This window comes from Halictus rubicundus, chromosome 13 (assembly GCF_050948215.1).
Source record: "Halictus rubicundus isolate RS-2024b chromosome 13, iyHalRubi1_principal, whole genome shotgun sequence".
Classification (NCBI taxonomy): Eukaryota; Metazoa; Arthropoda; class Insecta; order Hymenoptera; family Halictidae; genus Halictus; species Halictus rubicundus.
The window spans coordinates 13,770,881-13,792,229 of record NC_135161.1 but is presented as its reverse complement, the minus strand read 5'-3'; the positions used below and the strand labels follow the sequence as shown (position 1 = coordinate 13,792,229).

Genomic DNA, 21,349 nt, shown 5'->3' with positions numbered 1-21,349 from the left:
TTGAAATGCTATTTTACCCAGCTCTGTTTCGACTAAAACAGGCTATTTACTGTTCGAAATAGTGTTTCAGCCAGCTTGCGTATCGATCCCGGACCGGGTAAATCGCGATTCGGGAGCAGTGTGCGGCGCGGCGCGGCGATTAGGCTCGCGCGTTGTAAGGCGTAAGCGCGCAAATTCACCCCATCCGCGGTATCGTTCTGCGCGAGAGCGCAGACGCGGCCCATATAGATTTTCCCCGTTGGTACCTTCGTGTGCGAGTAGTACCGATAAAGTTGCGGGGGTGGTCGACGATGTGGCGAAGGGGGTTGGCGGTGTCGTGGGTTCCTTGTGCGCATCGTTCGCGCAGGGGAAAGGAGGTGCGCACACCCGGATAGCTGGTAGGATAGGCGAAACACGGACAAAGGTGGCAAGAGGGAGAGAGGAGGTGAAACGGGGCAGAGGTACGAGTAGGATACAGCGAGCGAGAACAGAACCGACGGGCTAGGCAAGCCGTCTACAACATGAACTGGCTGATCGGGAATAAATCGTTTTGTGCGTAGGTGGTGCCCGGCCAGAACGATTTTGGACATGTGACCGAGGGCGGGTGCATCATCGGGGTGCATCTTCGTGGTGCACTGCTACTGTGTTTCGCGGAAAAAAAGACACGTGGTATCCCGCCGTTCTCCAGTATGTTTCTCAAACAGTAAGTGCCTATATACATTTTTTTTCTCTTTCTCTCTCTCTCTCTCTCAATATTCTTTATTCTTCGTTCTCACGTCCCTCGAACCTCCTCGCCTCTTTTCGGAAATTTAGCTCTGTTTTCGTTGACTTTTCTGCGGCTTGTTTGTCTCCTTTTTGTGGAAGCAATTTGTCAGCGGCGAGGTAAATATTTGTCGTGTTCCGTGTACGGGAAAGTTATCGGTCAATGTCTCTGGTCGATAATGGTCGATCATTATACTAATTACGAGACAAGGCTGTTTCGGTTTTGGAAACCGTTTGACACGGGTATCTGTGTTTGTCCTGTGGGCGCGGTTTCGTAAATGTTGACTTCCGACAGAAAAAGATCCGTATCTTTTATCTGGGGGGGAGGGTGGATCGAATTTTCTCTGTATCATTGTTTCTACCGTGACCTGTCATTCATCCATTTTATATTTTTACATACAGTGAAATGATCCACAAATTCGTGTACAATTTTCACCCTCCGGTAGAATTTTATGCTGTTTAAATGGAAGCATGATTTCAACCCTCGCACGTTCCTCAAGGACTCAAATCACCCATTTTCTATTTTTACATACTGTGAAATGATTTGTAAATTCGTGTACGATTTTCACCCTCTGGTAGAATTTTATTTCTCTGTTTAAGTATGAGCACATTTTTACATATTGTAAAATGATTAATCTGTTTCCGTGTTGCGAGACGTGTTCTTTTAAAACGTGACTGAAAAAATATATCGCTGATCGAAATTGCAACGCAAAAATGGGTGAAATATTATCCTGAGCCATTTTTATGCAACTATCCCTTAGGGCGGGGTGGGGGGCGTATTAGGGTTAAAGTTGTTTTCTTCGGTGTAAAATTAATATGATTGCTGTTCGTCTCCCCTTTGTGATTGCTATCCCTTACAGTTTCTAACATAGCGTACGCACGTTTCATTGTACTATACACGAATATTCTGCGCTAGCATTGTGCCTTATCGGATGATTTCGATGCGAAACATTGGGGTTGCTGTTGAAAGTACGTGGGGGTGAATTGGGAAGTGGGCGTGAATGTTGATTCATGCTTGCTACATACACCGTTCTATAGTTACCGTATCTGGCTATACTTTGATAATACGAGCCGATACGAATTTCTAAAAAAAGCACATGACCAAGGCCATTAATTTGTTTCGTTGAATACATTTCGTACACGGCACGTATCTGTCACGTTCAGCCGAAAATAATTTCCATTATAGTTCCTAAAATTGTCGGGGCAGAATGTTTAATAATTAATCATATCCGATATAAAAAATAGAACGTTCTTAAATAGTAATTTAAAATTTAAACAGTGCATTTCTAACGAGCACAGAATACACAACTTCGGATACATGTTGATCACCGAAGGATCGTTATATATAGGTAGAGAGGTTAATTAATTTTGTAGTATGTAGCAGGAGGAGGAGTACTTTCTAATTACTTGGCTTAATGAACGAAACGTAACTGAAGTCTCAACTTGTCAACCAGTGGCGTTCTATTAATTACATCATCTCGTATTGACTTGCAAACTCTGTCTGTGTAAATATTGGTACGGGAAGGTTAGTAAGTCTGATTGAAATGGCTTAAAACCCAGTGGAATATTGAAAAATAATCCCAGGGAGAATTATGTGGTGGTTGCTAGCGTCCGTCAGTTGCAAAATATTCAAAACAATAAATATTTGTCACCTAGAATGCCGTAAAAAATTGGGTGGCTAAACTTTCATTGAAAAATTCTTTAATAATGTTATTATGTAATTATTTGAAAACGCATAACTTTTGAACTAGTGATCTCCTAGGATTGAAACTTGGATTTTCAACATTTTCTCGCCAAAATCTACAGGATTACATTAAAAAAAGTTAGAAGTTTCTGGTTTCCTGAGGTAAAGTTTAACCGTAAATTGTATAGCGTTCATTACAGTATCTTGACATTTCCATCCAGGCAACAGTTATTAAAAATGTATATGCTCAGATAGAAATGCGGTCTGCTAACTACAACGAAACTTTAATTATGTTCATATAGTTGAAACCATTGCGTGACTGAAAAAGACACAATTGCGCAACGTATTGATTGTATTGTAAAATACTAAAGTTCGTTTGAAGAAGCGCAATTTGCAGAAGCGACGAATGAAAATGTCAATTCTCATCGCTCCGGGAATAAAAATAAAGGATAAATAATGGCACATATTTGCTCGGTAAAGTAATCAATATTTATATTGCTGTCATTTTTTGTGGCCGAACGTTTCCGCAATAAAGAGATCGATAAACTGCCGCGAGGCGAATATCGTATCGAATTGTACACACTAATCTATTTCCACTATGCAGTTTGGCATGGTCGCGCTATCTCTCTCTCTTTCATTCTAGGATAAACTCGGAATAGACCCCGGTTTCTAGACCGTCATTTGTATAGTAGAAATAAACCGGTGCACTCGAAATACGCCTACCTGTGAAAGCTATTCCGAATATTACAACAAATTGTGAGTAAACAATATCATTCGTTCTCCAACCGCCGCCATCTTACTTGGCGAATCGATCAGAATTGCAGTTCATCGACTTCGTTCATCAAATAAGTCACCTTGCCAATATTTCATGCAAAATTATCAAATTTTCATTCGCAAATACCACAAAAGAATTTTTATCACGTTTCCAATTTTGTCCCTTTGAGAAATGATTTTTCACAATTTTTGTTTTTTGGTTAAAATCTGAACTTTGAAAGGTATTAATAATAATTATAGAATTACAATGATCTGTTTTATGTCTATGTAGTCCAAATTTGTTATGTCTTAAAATTTCTGAATAATCGTCATCGAATGGTTAATTTTCAAAGAATCTTTGGGAAATGTTTGTAATGGATAAATGTTTCGACGTATTCCACGGTATTTGACTTTTCGAACTAATAAACTTATGCGACCGATAAAAGTATTTGCCGGTCTCGTCACGCAATTCCGCAAAACCGCGAGGAGCGTCGTGCCTTGCAATTAGGTTGCAGTGAACAAGGATCCTTTTATGCATTCGCAATGTTTAATTGGAAGAAAGTAATACGGCAAAAGAACTCTTAAATTGTGCATGAAACTGAAATTGATCTCGAAAATTTATTTAAATTGTCGCCAGACTGCCGGAAAATGCAATTTGTCATTTTTCTAGGCAAATTTCACAAAACTGACATTAAACAAAATTTGGTTCAAGTTACCAGTATGAAACAAGCAGATGAACCAAATAGTCGTTGATGTATAAATAGTTGAGCAGAGATAAATGAAAAGTAAATTCCGTGGCACGTGTCTCGTCAAATTAGGACTCTCTCAGATACGAAAGTATCTGGCATAGTGATGCACAATAGGTAAAACCTATCAGTTTCCTGTTACACGGTTCGCCATTAACACATTCTGTCGTCACTTCCTGGAGCGCAGCAATTGGAAAAAAATTCAATTCTCATCTTATTTAGGTTATCTTGATACTATCAAACTCGCGCACACTGATCATGTTCTGCGAGTTGTTGGTACTATCATTCGTCCATTTATCGAAACACGAAATTCACCGGAATCGCTTTTCACGCGGCACGTTTTCGTTTCCAACATGTCTTATTCGCTCTTACATATTTTTTTGTCAACTACCTCTGTTTCTTCGATTTTTATAAATTTGTGAAATGCAAAAAAGCACTTACACTATAAAATGTAATAACATTCCTAGCGAAAGAGATTATTAATTATTTAACATCTCTATTCAGGGATTAATTATTTTATACGTTTTGTTTCTCATTTACCTCTACCAATCAAGGCGTGGAATCCGATTGGATCCAACGTGATAACGTAATGATTATGCGTGATAAAAACGCTCTCACGTGATACAGGGTGTCTCAAAAATTTTGTACTTCCTTGAAAGAGGTGCCTGAGGTCATTTGAAGTAACATTTTCCTTTGCGAAAATGTTCTTTGCGGTTTTCTTGGGGAGTTATTGAGGAAAAACAAGGACCAATCAGAGCGCGGCTACAGCGGACGGATTTCGCCTAGGCCAATGGCAACGCCGCGCTAGGCGGGACGCGTCGGTGGGCGGGAATCAGTCCGCTGTAGCCGCGCTCCGATTGGTCCGCGTTTTCCGTGAATAACTCCTCAAGAAAACCGCGGAGAAGATTTTCGCAAAGGAAAATGTTACTCGAAATGACCTCAGGCACCTCTTTCAAGGAAGTACAACATTTTTGGGACACCCAGTATGTTCGAGTCAGACCTTTCGGTCACAAGTTGGAGTAACGTTCGCTGACCTGTCGTAATTGTAGCTGATAAAAGGCTGATATATGTGTACCTTGGCACGATAGCACCGGCTAATAGTAATACTCAGGTAGTAGGCGAAGCAACACCGATTGTCGTCAGTTTCGCTGTGCTCCTGCAACAAACAAATTGTTCAGTCCCGCGAGTCCGCCATAAAACAGCAGATCACTCAATTGCTCGAGAAATTAACGATATTTTTTAACGAAAAGTGAGTTTCCGCATTGCAAATTTTACATACAGTGAATCCAAAAAATATTTGAACACCGATTAAACTTGTCTACATTTGAACTGTGATAGTTTCGTAAAACATGATCGTACGAAAAAAACCTGGACTCGTTTTGAAGCTAGAAGCCTCTAGTTTCAGAATCCATCGTTCTTTTTATTGTAAGATATTTTTCCATGAGGTAACAGGTGAGAAACTGAGGACACATTCTTCAGGCAGTTACATAATATTCATGCAAAAATCGAAGATAAATGATTGGAGATTTGTTAGTTGATCCGTCGATATCGATATCAAATTCGTTGGTATGTCAGTGTGTAACCTTGAGTAATCTAATCTACGATCTTTCTTTCAAATAAAACTGTTAAGTGTCCATTAGACGGCCATTAAGAAGCCTGCTAATAATATTCTAGCAGTTTTAACGTTTTAAACGTCGCTACTCGATAAAGCACCACAAAAACGCAGTAAAATAAACGCTCTTGTTAACTTCGTTATGAAATCCGAAATTTTCCGCTGAACTTCGGCTGAAGTGACTCAGAAATTCAAATTACACATAAAAGATCGTTGACTCTAATGGAAAAGTGTTCTCAGGTTGCGAACCTTTTCGTCGCGGTTATGCTAACATCCGCAGGACATTTAGTATGTGGACGATAACACAGAGGTTTTCCACATATCTTGAATTATTGTGGTAGTAAACATAGTTGCATTGAACCTTGGCAATGAAGAGTGGGAAGCAGGCACTTCAGTGAGTTTCATTATATTTTGTCGCTGTTCGTTCAAAGGAAAAGTGCAGAAATCGTTGAAAAGGGACAATATTAAATGATCTGAACAATGTGTAAACAATGCAAAAGCTTTTTCTTTTTAAATTAACATCTAACGTTATCAAATTAATGATTAGACTGCGGATTTTTCTGTATTTATCACAAAAACTGTTACAGTAAGTGCAGAACAGTGGAAACGTTTGTGTAATTTAAAAATAATATTAATATTAAATATTAACTTAAGACAGGCTGTCCCAAACAATCGGTGGTAATTTATCATTGATCAAACAAACGCGTAATGACCGACAATTGTGCACGTCAGAAAAGTAAAAATACGAAAAAGTGCAAACACACGTTATGAAAATTGAAAGGCTGATGTATTATCGAGCTGATAACAACATTTGATTGTGTACAAGTCAAAGCCAATGTAAGTAGTATACTTGAGAAGCTCTTGTTGACTGATATTCGACAACGTAAAGCCGAGATCATGCAAACATTTGAACAGTTTAAACGAGACGAAACACGCGTGTAAAATTAATTACACCGGGGGGCCTGAAAAAGTTACGTAGCGTTTCTTTGTTTGCGCCGCCATTAGCGAGGTGGAGTATATGAATAAGAAAAAATTCATGCGCGTCCTTCAATTCTCGTGTCGGACTTTAAGCATGCGCTGCAAACTATTCGATATTTTATCACATTTGAGCATATGTTTGGCTATCGGGCCGAGGTATAGTTACAACTAGACTACGGATTTTGTGCACTTTTGACAAAAATGGGTGAGTGTAATTGATCAGACAAATTTAGGAATATTTTACAGATTTCTTGCTACTTAATAAAACCACTAATGTCCATACCCTTTCCAATGCTTCGATACTTGCGTTAACTAAGTAATATCAGATCAACAGGCAAAGCCAGTGGTAACCTAATTGAAGAAGGTTTGATGAACAAATCGAATCAGGGAAAATTTCTCGGTTCACAGAACAGTTGACATAGAAATCATTTCTATGGGTTCAGCAGCAATGCTCTGTAATTGGGATGCGAAATGCAAAAATCACTTTCGCAAGTGTTAAAGTTAGTATTTTAAAGTGCGAAAATAGCAGGAAAATATAGACGAAAAAAAAAATAGGTACATGAATAACTTTCTGCCGTTCATTAATCGATGCCGGCGCTAATAGTACTTGCATATAGTTTCAGATGGTATAGCACGTATGCGACAGACTGCACGATCGTAATTATATCGTGTTCGGTGTCATTTTAATCAGAGGAACGAGACGAATACGTAAAAGTTTCATTAACGAAAAATCAAAAATGTTGAACGGCAACTTATAGCAATAATTAAAACATGAAACCGAAGCCTGGAAAATCGCCTGATCCTATTTCAATCCGAGACACTCGTGTAAATTGAATATGACGGGGAGATTTATCCGACATATCGATCGCGCGGATCACACATCAAGTGCCAAATGAAATTGTATGGTTGTAATTTTTTTTTCTCTAGGTGCCAGTCTCGGATTTCGTAGTTCTCAAAAACGTCGCGTTTTAGATTGCGAGCGACGCTGTTTAGAGCTCGAGCGAAATCCAGTTTCTGGTCTGGTTGTCACCTTCTTCCACTTTATTTGCACCCCAAGGCTGCAAATTAAGCGGAAGAGAGTCTCGACCAGCTCGAGGTCGCCAAAAAGATGTTCCGTTATGTTTTCGCAACGTTTCTTCCACTCTTTCGCACTCTGTGCGCTTTTCGCGAGGAATGTATCGAACAATCGAAAAGGCTTGAAACAACAAATTAAACAAGATGTCAAAACATGCAATTTCCTGGAGAAAATTTGCTTTCAATATATAAGAGGTGATCCAGAAAAATTGAGTCAAGATAGTGTATAATTTGTTGACAATGTATCACATACAGTAGAACAAAAAATAATGTCCTGACCTTTTATTTTCGTGTGCTAGTATATCAGTGAAATGTGACCACACGAAGTATGGTTGTTACCCCTCATCGCAGCCAAGCTAACGAAGCCGAAATGAATAACTAAGCAGGACAATGAATATTTATGGCTTGTTCAATTCAGCGCATGAACAAATTTCTATAGAGCATTTCGTACATCCGAAACGAGCGGTGGATTAAGGAGTATAGTGATAGTGCCCGCATCATGCATATGTATAGGAAGCTTGGAAAATTATTTGGTGGAACATTTCCTGTTCCTTGTTCTCGCCGAGCACGCGCAGTCGTCTCATTTTTCACTTCTTCTCTGTTTTCGAAACAATTCGAAACATTTTTGTTCGCGCTATGACAGGATGTGTCATGTTTGTCCGACCGATTGTTCGTCTATACTTTGAAATATCGCGTATCTTTGAGAAAGACGCGTTTAAAAATTCAACTATCAATACCTCGCAATAACTTATCTAGAATTGATCGTTTTCCACCGTTTTCTATATCTGTTTATCGATAAAACTGTGTGCTACTCGGTTGCAGTAAACAGACAACTCATCGCATGCGGTGACCAATTGACTTCTTCCACTTTCAGAATTTACAGAACAGCGTGTCAATGTAAATTGATAAGGAATTGTGTTTCGACTAAGGGTTTCTTGATTTTCGTTTTCCAGTGCAGCTGAATGGACACTGTGAGCCGAACGGAAACTAGCGCATGGATTCATAGAGATTTCTGGCAAGAAGGAAACGTTGCGGCATGGGTCTGCCGCGTTTCTCTCTGAAGGGATCCTTTTTCTACGTGCTATGCTTGTCCGGTTTGTTGTTGGTCATCCTGAACCTGTTGCAAGACGAAATATGGCACCGTATGCGACCTCATCCTGGACAGCCTGGGTCTGTCCGCGTCTCCGACAACACCAAGGTACAGTACATTTAAATGGCTACATTGAAATAAAGTTATCACAGTTTAAATACCAACAATTTCTCGAGAATCGGGAATTTCAAACGCTTTTTGGATCTCTGCTATTTCAGGTTTCGTTTACTCAATTTTACCGTAAACACCTAAAATCCGCAGTTTAGTGATAGGTAACTAAACCCATTTAAACCATTTGCATCGTTAGCGTGTACGCGCTATTTTCCTGGTCACTATGACCGGAGCGTAAATACACTTGATATTTCATATTACTGAAACGTGAAGTTTCGTTTTGCTCTTTGAAATCGTTCTACTCAAACACAATAAGGAAAATAACTATACTTTTATTCAATAACGCGAGCTACAAGCCTCTATATCCAGTGCTCCCAAAAGCATCGAAATCTTTGTTCATACTATTGCAAAATAATCAAGTTTGAGTACAATTGGGTACAATTTGCAGAATTTAAGGCTGTCTAATAGTGCAATGGCGAACTTTCATTAGGCTTAAATTAGGATTGCGGTATTCAATCGAGGAGATTCAATAGCCGTAATTAAGAATAATAACACGGAAATGGCATTCAACACTCCACACAAGTCCAGGAAAATCATATCAAAGTTTATATAACCGTGACCGAGATTTTTCACAAAAGATTGATAAGAGGCACAGTGTTATTACAGCTCAGCAGATCGACTAAATACGCAATGGTATTAATGAGAAATTAAATAGTGATACGAGTAATCTAAAAATTTAGATATTCTAATAATTTCTTATTGGTTTTCTGTTGATCGTTCTATTAATTGAACTAATTCGACGTTTAGCGCCAGGAATACTTGGCTTTTGAGCAAATTATCTGGATCCTGTTTTTGAACAAACAAATTACTCGAATTATTGTATTTTTATGGCAATTAAAAAAGAATTTTTTTCCCTTGAAATATTGATTTGTCTGTGGAAATTACTTGAGAAATTGCAAATGGCAGTTGCGGATTTTCACATTAGTCGCGCGCGAGTCATTCGCCAAACCATCGGGTTTAATCGATTAGGGGTCGAAGAGGACACACGTGTTTGCGGCCGCTATAAATGTCGAATTTTGATCGCAGATCAAACGAAATTGGCCTTTGAAATCGAAGAAACCGACGATGCAGGTTCTGCAGACTCGGGAAAATGGGAAGAAAAAGCTTCTGTTCGAGGTACAGTCATTAGATCGCAGAATCATTAGATGGCTGCAAGACGGTATCTGCGAAACACGGCTGAGACAACCTTGCTATCTGTCGTGTCTAAATTTCCTGTGTCGAAGAGACTCGCGTCGAATTCAAACTGAGAGTACGAATTGTGAAAATGTTAACGTGGTTGTCTCTGTTGTTTCTAAAATACAGCTAACGTTAGTTAGTTGCGGTTAGCGTAGTTTGGCTTTTGTTTCACGCGACACACAACGGCTACGTTGCAGGTGCGGACAGACAATGATGCGATTGATTGTGTGTCGAATGATAAAACATTGATTAATAATTCAGCAGTACAGTCACCGTGAATTATATTTCACAGTAGATACGTTAACGATGAATCGGACGTGATTCTTAAACACAAGCGAATGGCAACGTAGAGCGTTTAGTTTATCTGTCATAATTCATTTATCGCAATTTTTCACACGAACAACTTTGCATTTAAAAATATATTAGTTTCGTGCGAAGCTTGCTTACGATACCGATATCATTAAACTACGTTGTTGCATACGAAGAACACCTACTTTTCGCATACTTTTCTCCCCACAGTCAGGCGCTACCAAAAGTTGTTTTACATCGGTCAGTAGATAAATATTCTTCTATGTAGATTATCTTCGAGCGAGTCACGCAACTGCGAACACGTCAAGAACTTTTCCAAGTGTTACATAAATTACAAAGTGTTGCAGATATCTATCTGCAAAGCTATGGCCAGCGTACAGACATAAATGCAATTGATATTGTCATAGCTTCTCTATTCTTGTCTTCAACGATAAGTATTCTATGGTAATCCTGTTGTATCATCGGCATGTGTAAGTAAGTGATATCGCGTTTTCTAGGAATTGTTTACATGTTTTTCACACTGTTCGATACGACGATTAATTATATCCGATTGGTCCGTGTTTTTCATTAACAACATCTTAAGGATGCCGCGGAGAGCATTTTCGCAAAGGTAAAATTCATTTCCAGTGACCCCTTTCAAGGAAGACATTTTTGGGGCAACTTTTATAATGTATAGGGATTCTCAAGCTGGAGAACGTTATCCCAAACATACTTTAGTGTTATAAATGATGGTCTCTTTCGTCGCAGGGCACGATCAACTATTGCGTCTAGGCCGTGATCTACCATAGTCTTTTCATAGCCTCTTCGGTTCATAGTTTGATGGAGAACCGTTGCTATACTGACTTCCAGCGATAGTGCGCTGTTCCTGTAAACTGAAGAAATAATATTACTACAAAACTGCTCTCCTGAGGAAAGCTATTAAGTATTGAGAATTTTGTATTCTTGTTGAATAGGTAAAAATTTGTAGAATTAATCAGGTCTCGGTAAATCCGGAACAATGAATGAACATGAGCATTAGATCACAGCACGAACGCTTATGGATCGATAGCTGTTTGTTACAGAGAGCATAGAAGTGCATGGATTAATGTGAGATTTGTAGAACAATGTTATTCGTTTTGTTTAAAGGTTGCCAATTTGACCGGCATTACAACGTTATCGCGAAACGCTGTGGACGCGTTAGATCCATCGAGGAGACCTTGGTATATGAAAAAAGGAATCAGAAGACCCTTTCCCGCTTTAAAGTCGAACCGGACAGGACGAAGACTGGCCCGACTGTGGCCCGAAGAAGTTGCTTACGATGACCGTGTCACGAATCAGGTAAGAATTATTCGAAATAATTAACACGGTGAGAGCCACGCGACTTTTCTGCGTTTCGCACAAGTTTCGCCCACTAATGAAAATTGTTAGGTACTTAGTCTGTGTCACTAGGCGCACAGAAAATTATGTGCTAATTTACCACGTCAAATGAATTACATATGGAGTCACTAAGACGTTGTCCTCGAGTACACTAGACTGAAATAAGAACGCCGAGTAGCTTTCGTTGAAATTCTCCGCGCAGACGTGCACGCTACTTTTCACCCCTTTTGTTTACGGCACAACGGAATCTATTGTCCGCGTATTTGGGGCAACGTTCTCAGAGAATTATGGAAAAGTAAGAAACATGTTTAAGCTGCTGTGATTCTTCCCTCGCTTTCCCCATTTCTTGCGACTGTCGTTGCTTCGGTCGCGAATTTGTTCGACTATATTATAACGCTATACGAGTATTAAATGAAGAGTAATGAAAAATGGCACACATCCAGTTAGTATACAACGTGCCGTATTTTCGCAGTTAATGTTCGTGCCACACGATTACAATAAAACGCTGTCGGAGCATCAATTGAAGAAAATAATGGTACCACATGGTATGCCTGAAGCTAAAGTTGGTCAGGACATATTTCTTCAGCATCGTTGTCCAGTAAACACATGTACAATTGTTAGAGAAGATGCGTCCGATGCGGATTTAATCCTTTTCAAGGATTACGTAACGCACGTGGGAAGAAGATCGTCCAAACAAGTATGTAACACGAACAATTACACTCTGGTCTGGTCTGATTCTAAAATTAATAAAATTCCTTTTGCATTTTAAGTTATATTTGCAATTAATGGACTGTTGATGTCAGATATCGAATGAAATGTATGATCGCGCTGCCGTTTAAAATCTAGCTACTATGTATACGTCGAATGAGACTGATGCGATTTTCAACAGGTGTGGATGCTGTATTTTTTAGAATGTCCTTATCACACGCAAAGCGTCAAGAACGCCGTCATCAATTGGACGGCGACTTATCGGCGTGACAGTGACATAGTCGCGCCCTATGAAAGATGGCAGTATTACGACCCTAGCATTACACAAATATCGCAGTCGTTTAATTACGCGGCGAACAAGACTAAAAAGGTAACGCTGAAAATAGAAATTCTTCGTTTGAATAGAAACAAATTAACTCAAGTACCAAACATTTTTGTGTAATTTCTTTTTTCCTAAGTTTTTAATTCGAATGGTTTTTATCTTTATCTTTTTGGCCGCGAAAGAAGCCTTTTGAAGGCAAAAGGTACCCCACTCTAATTTCCCCTTCCACTGCGTTATTCCCCTCGCTACCGCCTCAATTTGTGCTCCCTCCCCTCATTTGGTTCTTAATAATGCTACGCCCAGAAGAAGCATTATTTATGATAATGCACTGTTTTTCATTCCAGGTAGCCTGGTTTGTTTCGAATTGCCATCCCAGAAACCAGCGCATGCTTTACGCTAAAGAACTGTCGAAACACATTCAAGTGGACATTTATGGGACATGCGGTACTCTACGATGCCCACGTTCGCAAGCTCAAGCGTGTTTCGATATGCTTGACGAAGACTACAAGTTCTACCTTGCCTTCGAGAACTCGAACTGCAAGGACTACATCACGGAAAAATTCTTCGTGAACGGCCTTGGGTATGACATATTTTTTTTACATTTTTCTATGCTAACAATCACTATCGAATTATCGGAATATGCCTCGGAACGCGGTCTACTTTAACATAATCATATTACAATTGCAGAAGCTTAGATTCATGCGCATCTTTTTGTGCGCCATTTTGGAAAATATATGTTGCACTATTCTATTACTTCCTATTTCAATGAAATGTTCCAACAACCGGAATATATCAGAATATATTCATTGAAACATATGTTAATTTAATAGAATTATACTGAAGCAAAAAAGTTATAATTTTATAAATTCGAGCGGTTTCATGCGCATCTCTGACCGCCAATTTTAACTCGTCCTCTGTGAAAATACTTGACTGCTATATTTCGTTGTTGTTAGAAAATTTGTTTAAAAATGGTGGGGCACTAAGTCGTTTAGAAAACGTGACCAAATTTTGTTAGGTTGTTACAGTAATTACAGAAGTGGGCTTTCCACACAGCTGTTGTCACCCCTGTTTAGTGCACTTTGGTATATGTAGTGGTCCTTAAGATTCCCTCCTGTCCTACTTCGTTCGAGTGCTGTCATCACCGAGATTTCGGTACGAGGGTGACTGTTACCAGAACGGAAAGTATCGTTAAACTTCACTAAGACATGTCCCACTTTCCGTTTTTTATTTCCATAAAAAACTCTTCTCATTTCATTTTAATGAGACACGAAAAGATGGAAGAGTACATTTCTTCTCTTACTTCAACATTTCCAGAGATATTGGAAATAATAAGTCATCACACTTTTTGTTTAATTAAAGTTGACATATTTGTTAAGAAACTGTGATAACAATACATACCGTTATTTCGGATTACCGGATACTGTATCGAACCCGCCATTTTGAATTTTGTCTTTTGGACGTTGAATTCGTTGTCAGCGACCTCAAAAGCTGCGATGAAAATTTGAATGTCGGCCACGTTTTCGCGGCCAAAACAATTATAAGTGAAAAATATACATTTATATTTAGCCCCTGTGTCTTGCAACTGATGCACAAACTTTGTATTGTGCATAAGGGGGCCGGCAGGCATTTGGCCTTGACTGTCACGCTATGTTACGCTATGCCTTTTTTTCTAGACATTTTACGTCTTAAATAAGTAAGTAATCAATTAAAAATGCATACCACCGTGTTTGTACATGTCTTTGCTACGTCTGTATAGAGCCTTTTTTTCGATACGAACACTAAATCTCTCGAAATTAAGAGAATCTCTCAGCGGCAGCCATCTTGTGACGTCATACTTGCTTCAAAATTCGAATTTTCTGCCGAATATTACAAATTACTCCACGATGAGGTAGAAATTCGCAATTCGGGCTCCATACAGACGTAGATTGGACTTTTAGGAAACACAATTGACCACTTCTAAACTGCTCATTGCAATATTGAAGCGGCAGTTTGTCTAGATTTTGACCCTTGCATACGTATATGGATATCAAACCATGCCGGCCCCCGGTTCGCAGTTCAGCATGTGCTCGTCAGCTGAGTTTTATTTGGGTTTTTGACTACTCTGAACTATGGTAGGTTCTTTATGGCGGTTATGGTCGTTATGCCGCGGGTAGCTAGTCTAGTTGACCTTCACGATCGTGCAGATGTCCCTTTGCCGAGGGTTTTTACGACGGAACATAACACGAGATGTTTTTCCATTTAGACACAACGTTCTGCCTATTGTGATGGGCGCACATCCAACGGACTACGCTCGCAGCGCGCCCTACCGGTCATACATTCATGTGGACGAGTTTGAGTCGCCGAAGGAGCTCGCGGAATATCTTCACCGTTTGGATCGGGACGACGAGCTGTACAATTCGTATTTCCGTTGGAAAGGCACCGGGGAATTCATCAACACGTATTTCTGGTGTCGAGTGTGCGCGATGTTGCACGACGATCGGCCGCCAAAATCGTACAAGGACGTGAACGAATGGTGGAGAGGCGACGGCGTCTGCACAACGAGCTCGTGGCGCGAGCACGATTTGGCGCGCGCGGGAAATTTGAAAACCACCTGAGAACGTTCCTCCCGAGATCCGTTCAAGCTTTGTGAAACGACGCGACACGTTTTGATTGATTACGCTTTCGTCGCCCAGACTTCCAAAGGGAGTAAAGACTTCTGTTGTCGCGGAGAACACAGGCAAAATGGCCGCGCCCGATTATGTTATAATGTCGATTCTCGACGCAGACGCGGGTTCTCTCGCGTCTCGCGTCGCAGGAGGTACGGAGCCTGCGTAGAAAAGACTGCCGACTACGAATTTGATGGAACACGAGATTACGATTTGACGTACACCGAAGAATTTATACTTTTCGACGAACAACGTGGACTTTTACACACCAAGCTAGCATCTAATTCGAAGTGGTACAATTCAATTATTAGTTCGATCGATTGTTTGCGTTTATTGCGTTCGACGTTCGTGGTTTTGAATTTTGAATCGTTCGGGTCTCGTTGGTAGCTCGTACAAATCACATTGGTGCTGATACGGTGTCCTGCCAAGAGTGCAATATTTAATGCATCACTTTTTCGAAATGTGCGGATATTTTTATTTTAGTACAAAGTACTCGTGTTGAGCGTGGAACAGAATATTCTTGTTCCTCGAACGAAGATTCAATTAACTTTTTGCATTATTGCGGGTCAATTTTGTTTTTGGCGCGTCCGTCGAACCTCCTCTTTGAAAATGGCGCGCAATTCGATTCTTGTGCTCTTGATGGACACCCTATACTTTTAACTGTTGGTTGTCGAAGAAGGTTACGCACAGAGCAATTTTTTTGAGCATGTTGCTCGATACGAATTTTGTATAGTGTTCCTTCAACGTTTCTGCAAATTTGGACCAGGTTTTACTTCCATTTTTTTCTTGTGTATTAATTCAAACCAAGACTTTCTGAGAGGTTAATTTATTAAAACCTGTAACGGTGGCGGTTGAAACAAAATTGTTGGTGAGTCATTTAATTTTTGTCTAAAATTAATTGGTCACAGCTTAGAAAAATTCACATTTATTAGGGGAATTTAATCGAATGTATCGATTTACGAAATCGTATGGTGAAAATATTGTGCGAAATATACGAAATTAAAGTCTCTAGTTCATTAATTGTCAATCAAAGAATGAGAAGACCGCGGGGAAGTTTTTGCAGAATTTCTTTACGCGTTATAGTATTACATATTGTACACGATTAATGTTGTCAGTCGGTATGTACACAAAAACGATATTTTTTAATTCCGAAATTAAATAGAAAGCGCAGATATTCAACAAAAGCATAAAATTTGAGCGTATGAATGTTACTGTAGCTTTAAATGTTCCTGGAAAACGAAAGACGTAAGCCTGTAAACTTTCTGTTTACCCATTATTTAGATATATATTCATTGTATTCATATTACCAGCATGTTCAATGAATATTTATCATTTTCTAGATAAACTGCTCATGTGGGTTCAAATTCAGGAGGCACTCGTTTTACTATTATTTAATGTCAGTTATGTAAACTGCATATATATAGACCTGAAACCGTAAACTACACTGTATAAAAAATAGTAATAATTTTTTCTACTCTTTCCATGACTTTTGATAAAAGAAAAAGTGCAATATTTACGATTCAATACTACGATAGGTAATTTTATTCTGTAAAACTCTTAATCTATTTGCACACAGAATATCATAATTTTCTAAATTACCCTAACTTTCTCTACGAGTCAAGCGTAGACTAAGACTATGAGAATGTGATGTCTATAATTAATGATATATTAAAATCAATGTACACTGATAGGATAATGATTTCTATGAATATTCTTGAGCTTTAAGTGCAGCTGTATAGTAATTCAAGTTTTAAGATTATTCATGATGAAAGGAATTGACAAATGTACAAAACCTAACGAGATATTTGTGCATAAACGAGAATTGTTTATTATTCATATAGTACTTTAGAATTCATCCCTTTTGGTTTGAACCTACATGTGTGTGTTTCTAGTAGTATGAGTCGGCGTTTGGTGAGCACATCTTCTCAAACTTTCTGTAAAATTATTTATTTCTCTCTTTAGTTGTTCAGAAGTCAATATGTATTACATTCTGAATCGCAAGTGTTGTAAATGAGTAAAAGTTTGGTCGGTCGCCGACCACTGCCACAGACAATGAACTTTCATGTTATGTCCGTGTGTATTCGATACATTGTAAATGTACAGTTGTTGTTTGTAACATATGTCGTCACGTATGTGAGATTTTTACCGAGTCTAGTCGAGTGTAATTTTGTCAAGTTTTTTTTTCATCGCTACACACTCACAGCGAGTACCTGTTGAAATGATTCCTAGTACGATTTATTTCCAATTGTAATTAATCTTTGCAAGCGATTTGCCAAACTCAGAAATTCAGAAGAATTTCTTGCCATTTGATAAATCTAATTGAAAGAAGCAACCTAAATATAGTAGTAGTTTGCAAATTACAAAATAATTTAATTGAATCAGAGTTAGTTTTAATTTCTGTCAGACAAAAGAAATGTGTAAGAAGTATCTATGTACACTTTACACATACTCAAAATTTCTTTTTAAATCTCTGGGTTGGGAATCTTTTGTAGATTGATTTACGTAATTATTTAAACAATGGTCCAGGCCGTTGCTTACATTAAATGATTAAATTCGCGCGGAATTGTATAAGGGGTTTGCGAATACCTAGGTAATTTAAATTATAATAGCAAAGTTATAATAGCAAAGAAAGTCATACATTTGAAAACCCTTTTTACACTTCGTTGTGTAAAGAAACAATTGTTTTACATTGGTAATTTTGCATTATTTGTGCATGAGCTGGTAGTGTCAGCGAGACACGAGTTTACGTTATTGGTATCGTACAAAAGCTAGTATAGCAATTGTGAAAGACATTCTATTTTAAGCAGTAATTTGTATGATAGTGTTCAGCTGTTTCATTAGGATTGTAAAAGTAATCATCCATATCATCTATTACAAATTTTTTCTATATTGAATGGAAATGAAAGACAGTATGTGAGAAATTTTAGAGAATGTATAGTTTTAGTTTGGTACACATGCACTATTAGTTGAACAGATACAACTACAATCTTATATTGTCTTAAGTGATGATTAAGTGGGGATTAAAGAAAATTCCTTTTTGAAAATATGCGGATTTTATATCACATTTTGAAAAATACTTTCAATCATTTATTGCTTCTTATTCATTGTCAAGAAAATATGTATTGTTCAATGTAAATGAAATATGTTACAGTATGCATTTAATACCTGTAAAAACCGAAAAATATTAACCAATCAATAATAGGTTTCTATTGTTTATTTTCTGTATGCAAAAGATTAAAGGCTAAATCAGTCGAATAATTCTAAATTGTGCTGAAATTGTATGTGAAATTAAGAGTAAAATTAGGGCTGGCTTTCTGGATAGCATAAATCATAAACTGTATATCTAAAACCCTCGTCTGATTTTTTTCGCAATTATAATTGATGAATGGTTTGTGCGACACAAACCTTTGATAACGCAAAGAAGTATTATATAATTAAATCCGAAAACATGTAAAATGTACGGATGGTGCAATAAATATTACTACTTGTTGATATAATTATACACTAATCTATAATGTTTAAATACTTAAAATTTGTCCACCGAGCCAATTATTCTGCAATATTTCATGGCATTCGAGGGTTAAATATGGAAAAACAAAAAAGAATTAAACCATGGCTTTGCAAAAATGACTTGGATACTATAAAAATTAAGGAGAATTTCATTGATCTCATATTAATAAATTTTTTCGAGTATAATAAATAATTATGACTGGTATTGTATATTCTTAAGGCGTCGAGTAAATGAAAATTGAATGTTTCATAACAAATTTGATTCTGTACTACAAGGCGAGGGATTGCGTTCGCTTTTAGGTGTCCTAATTGGTAGGCCAGCAGTTAATGAGCAATTAATCCAGACCGGAAGTAGCGTAAAAATCTTGCACACGTGAAATGCACGCATGGAAAACTACAATCGAGTTACTTCATTGTGGATATCTTGCCACGGCTTTCAATTGGTTCCTATTGTAATGTCCATCGTTCAGAATACGCACAAGCAAATCTAGGTAATTAGATAATTAATTAACTGATTGATTATTTCGATGAAATCAAACGATCAGGCATGCAATCAGGGAATATGCGGCAATCAAAGCGATTTCTCCACATTTTTCCCCGTGTACATACTATTCTACACAGTCAGTCATAAAAATTTATATACGTGCACTCTTGATTTAAACAAATTTTTTAATTAAATCGAATCTGTAATTTTGCACAATTAAAAATGACGATGCTTGTTAAACTTGTGCGCTCGAAAACAAATAAAGAAGAAACGCGAAATGGTGACACTCACAAAATTTATTATTATGATCGTTATCATTATTCTAATAATGAATTTTATATATTTTAACATATCTATAACAATTCTTCATAGAGATTTATACGTTCCTAACTTAAGTTTACCTTTATATTCTTGTAAACGATTGTAAAAACATCGTCATTTGCTGGGGGGCTGTCTAATTTTAAGTAACAAATCAATAAAAGTCAATGAAACATGTCGAGTTTTGTTTCTTTATTTCAAAATTCGGCAAAGTATATAAACTTTTGTGACGATCTATATGTCTAAAACTATTTTCATCTAAACCAAAGTTCGTTGACGTGTCTTCAAGATTTTTGTTAACATAAGTCTAAGCAATATGTTACGGTAAGGAACGGTGGCACAGCTACGGGCACGTGACTTACAATTAGCGGAGTGGGGGTAGGCCACAGCACAGCCATAACTGGTCACGTGATTGGGGCAATGCGTGTGACAAATACGTGCAGCCTTCCCCGCAGGGGCGTGGCTTCGTGCCCGCTGTTCTGTGTATGCCCAGGGCAAGAAACTCACTGCCCGTACGGGCAGACGCTGAACAGCTCTGGTGCAACCTATAGGCGAAAGTTATGCGTGAGAGAGTACTGTAGCAGGGCAGGTTAAATATGTCTTTTCGATTGTTTAACACTTTACCTACCAGCAGCTACCTAACAGTCTTCTAAAAGGATAAATAATTTTATAGTAAATTTGATTTGTAATAAATTACTTTGAGCAGTACATTCTACTAACTTTTTTGTGATTATTATTTAAAAAAAGAAATTATTAAGCTTCTTTAACAGAATTATTAAATAGTTTAATAATCAGCTTTTGGTGGTTAAACTGTTAAAGAAAAAATTTGAAGAAATTGTTTAATGGTATTTATGTTGGTAATTATGTTCTATGAGAGGTATGGGTGTGGTATCATAATGAAAGAACTATTTCGAATCGACTGTTTTAATCGAATTTCACGGATGAATGTTGCGATCGTAACAGTAGAAATAGTAGCAACGTTGTATAAATAATTTCGGTATTGTAATACATGTGTAATTTCGATTAGTTCGTTATTGATCGTTGGTGCTGATTGTACAGATTGGTGCTGTTGTACACTGTATAAATTGATTGTCCGGTAACATTGTTCGTTTCTAGCGGAGAACGTTCATCGATAATTGTATAAAAATAGTGTACGAGCATTAGAGTGTTCGAAAGAAGACAAAATACAAAAGGTCTGCTTCTTCGATTTGATTTTTTAGTTATACTTTCATTCGCAGCTAAGAAACTAGAATATTAGAGACGAGAATATGTAGTGCTGTGAACGACGAGTTCTATCAAATATTTCTGATTGTTTATACACTGGCAATTTGTTTATCCATACGTTCGTCGGAATTTTTAACAATTGGTTTATTCTTACGAGCAAACCCTAGACGAGAGTGATAATGCGCTCGAGATATGAGAGAGAGATCATTAGCGCCGTCGTTATTACAACATTAGGGAGAGAAGAGGAATTATGAAAACAAATCAATTTCTGATTTTCCTTGCAGTGTACTGCGATGTTGTGTACTGTTGCGAAGTTTCCCCCGCGAGGCAGGACTTGGAAAAGCTCAAAAGGAATGCAATAAAGTCAGATGAATTTTTCAATAATTGTAACTTGATGTGCTTCATCCCTCAGATACATATTGTTTGCGTTGCACCGTGGGATTTATTC

The 21,349-nt window shown here is 38.0% G+C and overlaps 1 protein-coding gene across 3 annotated transcripts; it reads left to right on the top strand.

Annotated features, from left to right (window-relative positions):
* The first annotated feature begins 328 nt into the window (after window positions 1-328).
* Fucta (glycoprotein 3-alpha-L-fucosyltransferase A) lies at window positions 329-20,889 on the top strand. Of its 3 annotated transcripts, XM_076798965.1 has the most exons (10): window positions 329-440; window positions 540-682; window positions 8,542-8,786; window positions 9,876-9,965; window positions 11,460-11,651; window positions 12,163-12,387; window positions 12,580-12,768; window positions 13,065-13,300; window positions 14,963-20,382; window positions 20,436-20,889. In XM_076798965.1, the coding sequence occupies exons 3-9, from the start codon at window positions 8,625-8,627 to the stop codon at window positions 15,312-15,314; spliced, it is 1,446 nt and encodes a 481-aa protein (XP_076655080.1). In that variant the 5' UTR covers window positions 329-440; window positions 540-682; window positions 8,542-8,624; the 3' UTR covers window positions 15,315-20,382; window positions 20,436-20,889. The 3 variants fall into 3 exon arrangements, with proteins under 3 accessions (XP_076655080.1, XP_076655082.1, XP_076655081.1); XM_076798966.1 differs by lacking the exons at window positions 329-440; window positions 540-682 and adding an exon at window positions 4,889-5,173; XM_076798967.1 differs by lacking the exons at window positions 329-440; window positions 9,876-9,965 and having other exon boundaries at window positions 452-682.
* The last annotated feature ends 460 nt before the right edge of the window (window positions 20,890-21,349 follow it).

Coding starts and splice junctions, on each gene's coding strand:
- Fucta (XM_076798965.1), top strand. CDS start 8,625: ATGGGTCTGCCGCGTTTCTCTCTGAAGGGATCCTTTTTCTACGTGCTA. Junction 11,652..12,162: donor ATGACCGTGTCACGAATCAG/GTAAGAATTATT, acceptor GTATTTTCGCAG/TTAATGTTCGTGCCACACGA. Junction 12,388..12,579: donor GAAGAAGATCGTCCAAACAA/GTATGTAACACG, acceptor GATTTTCAACAG/GTGTGGATGCTGTATTTTTT.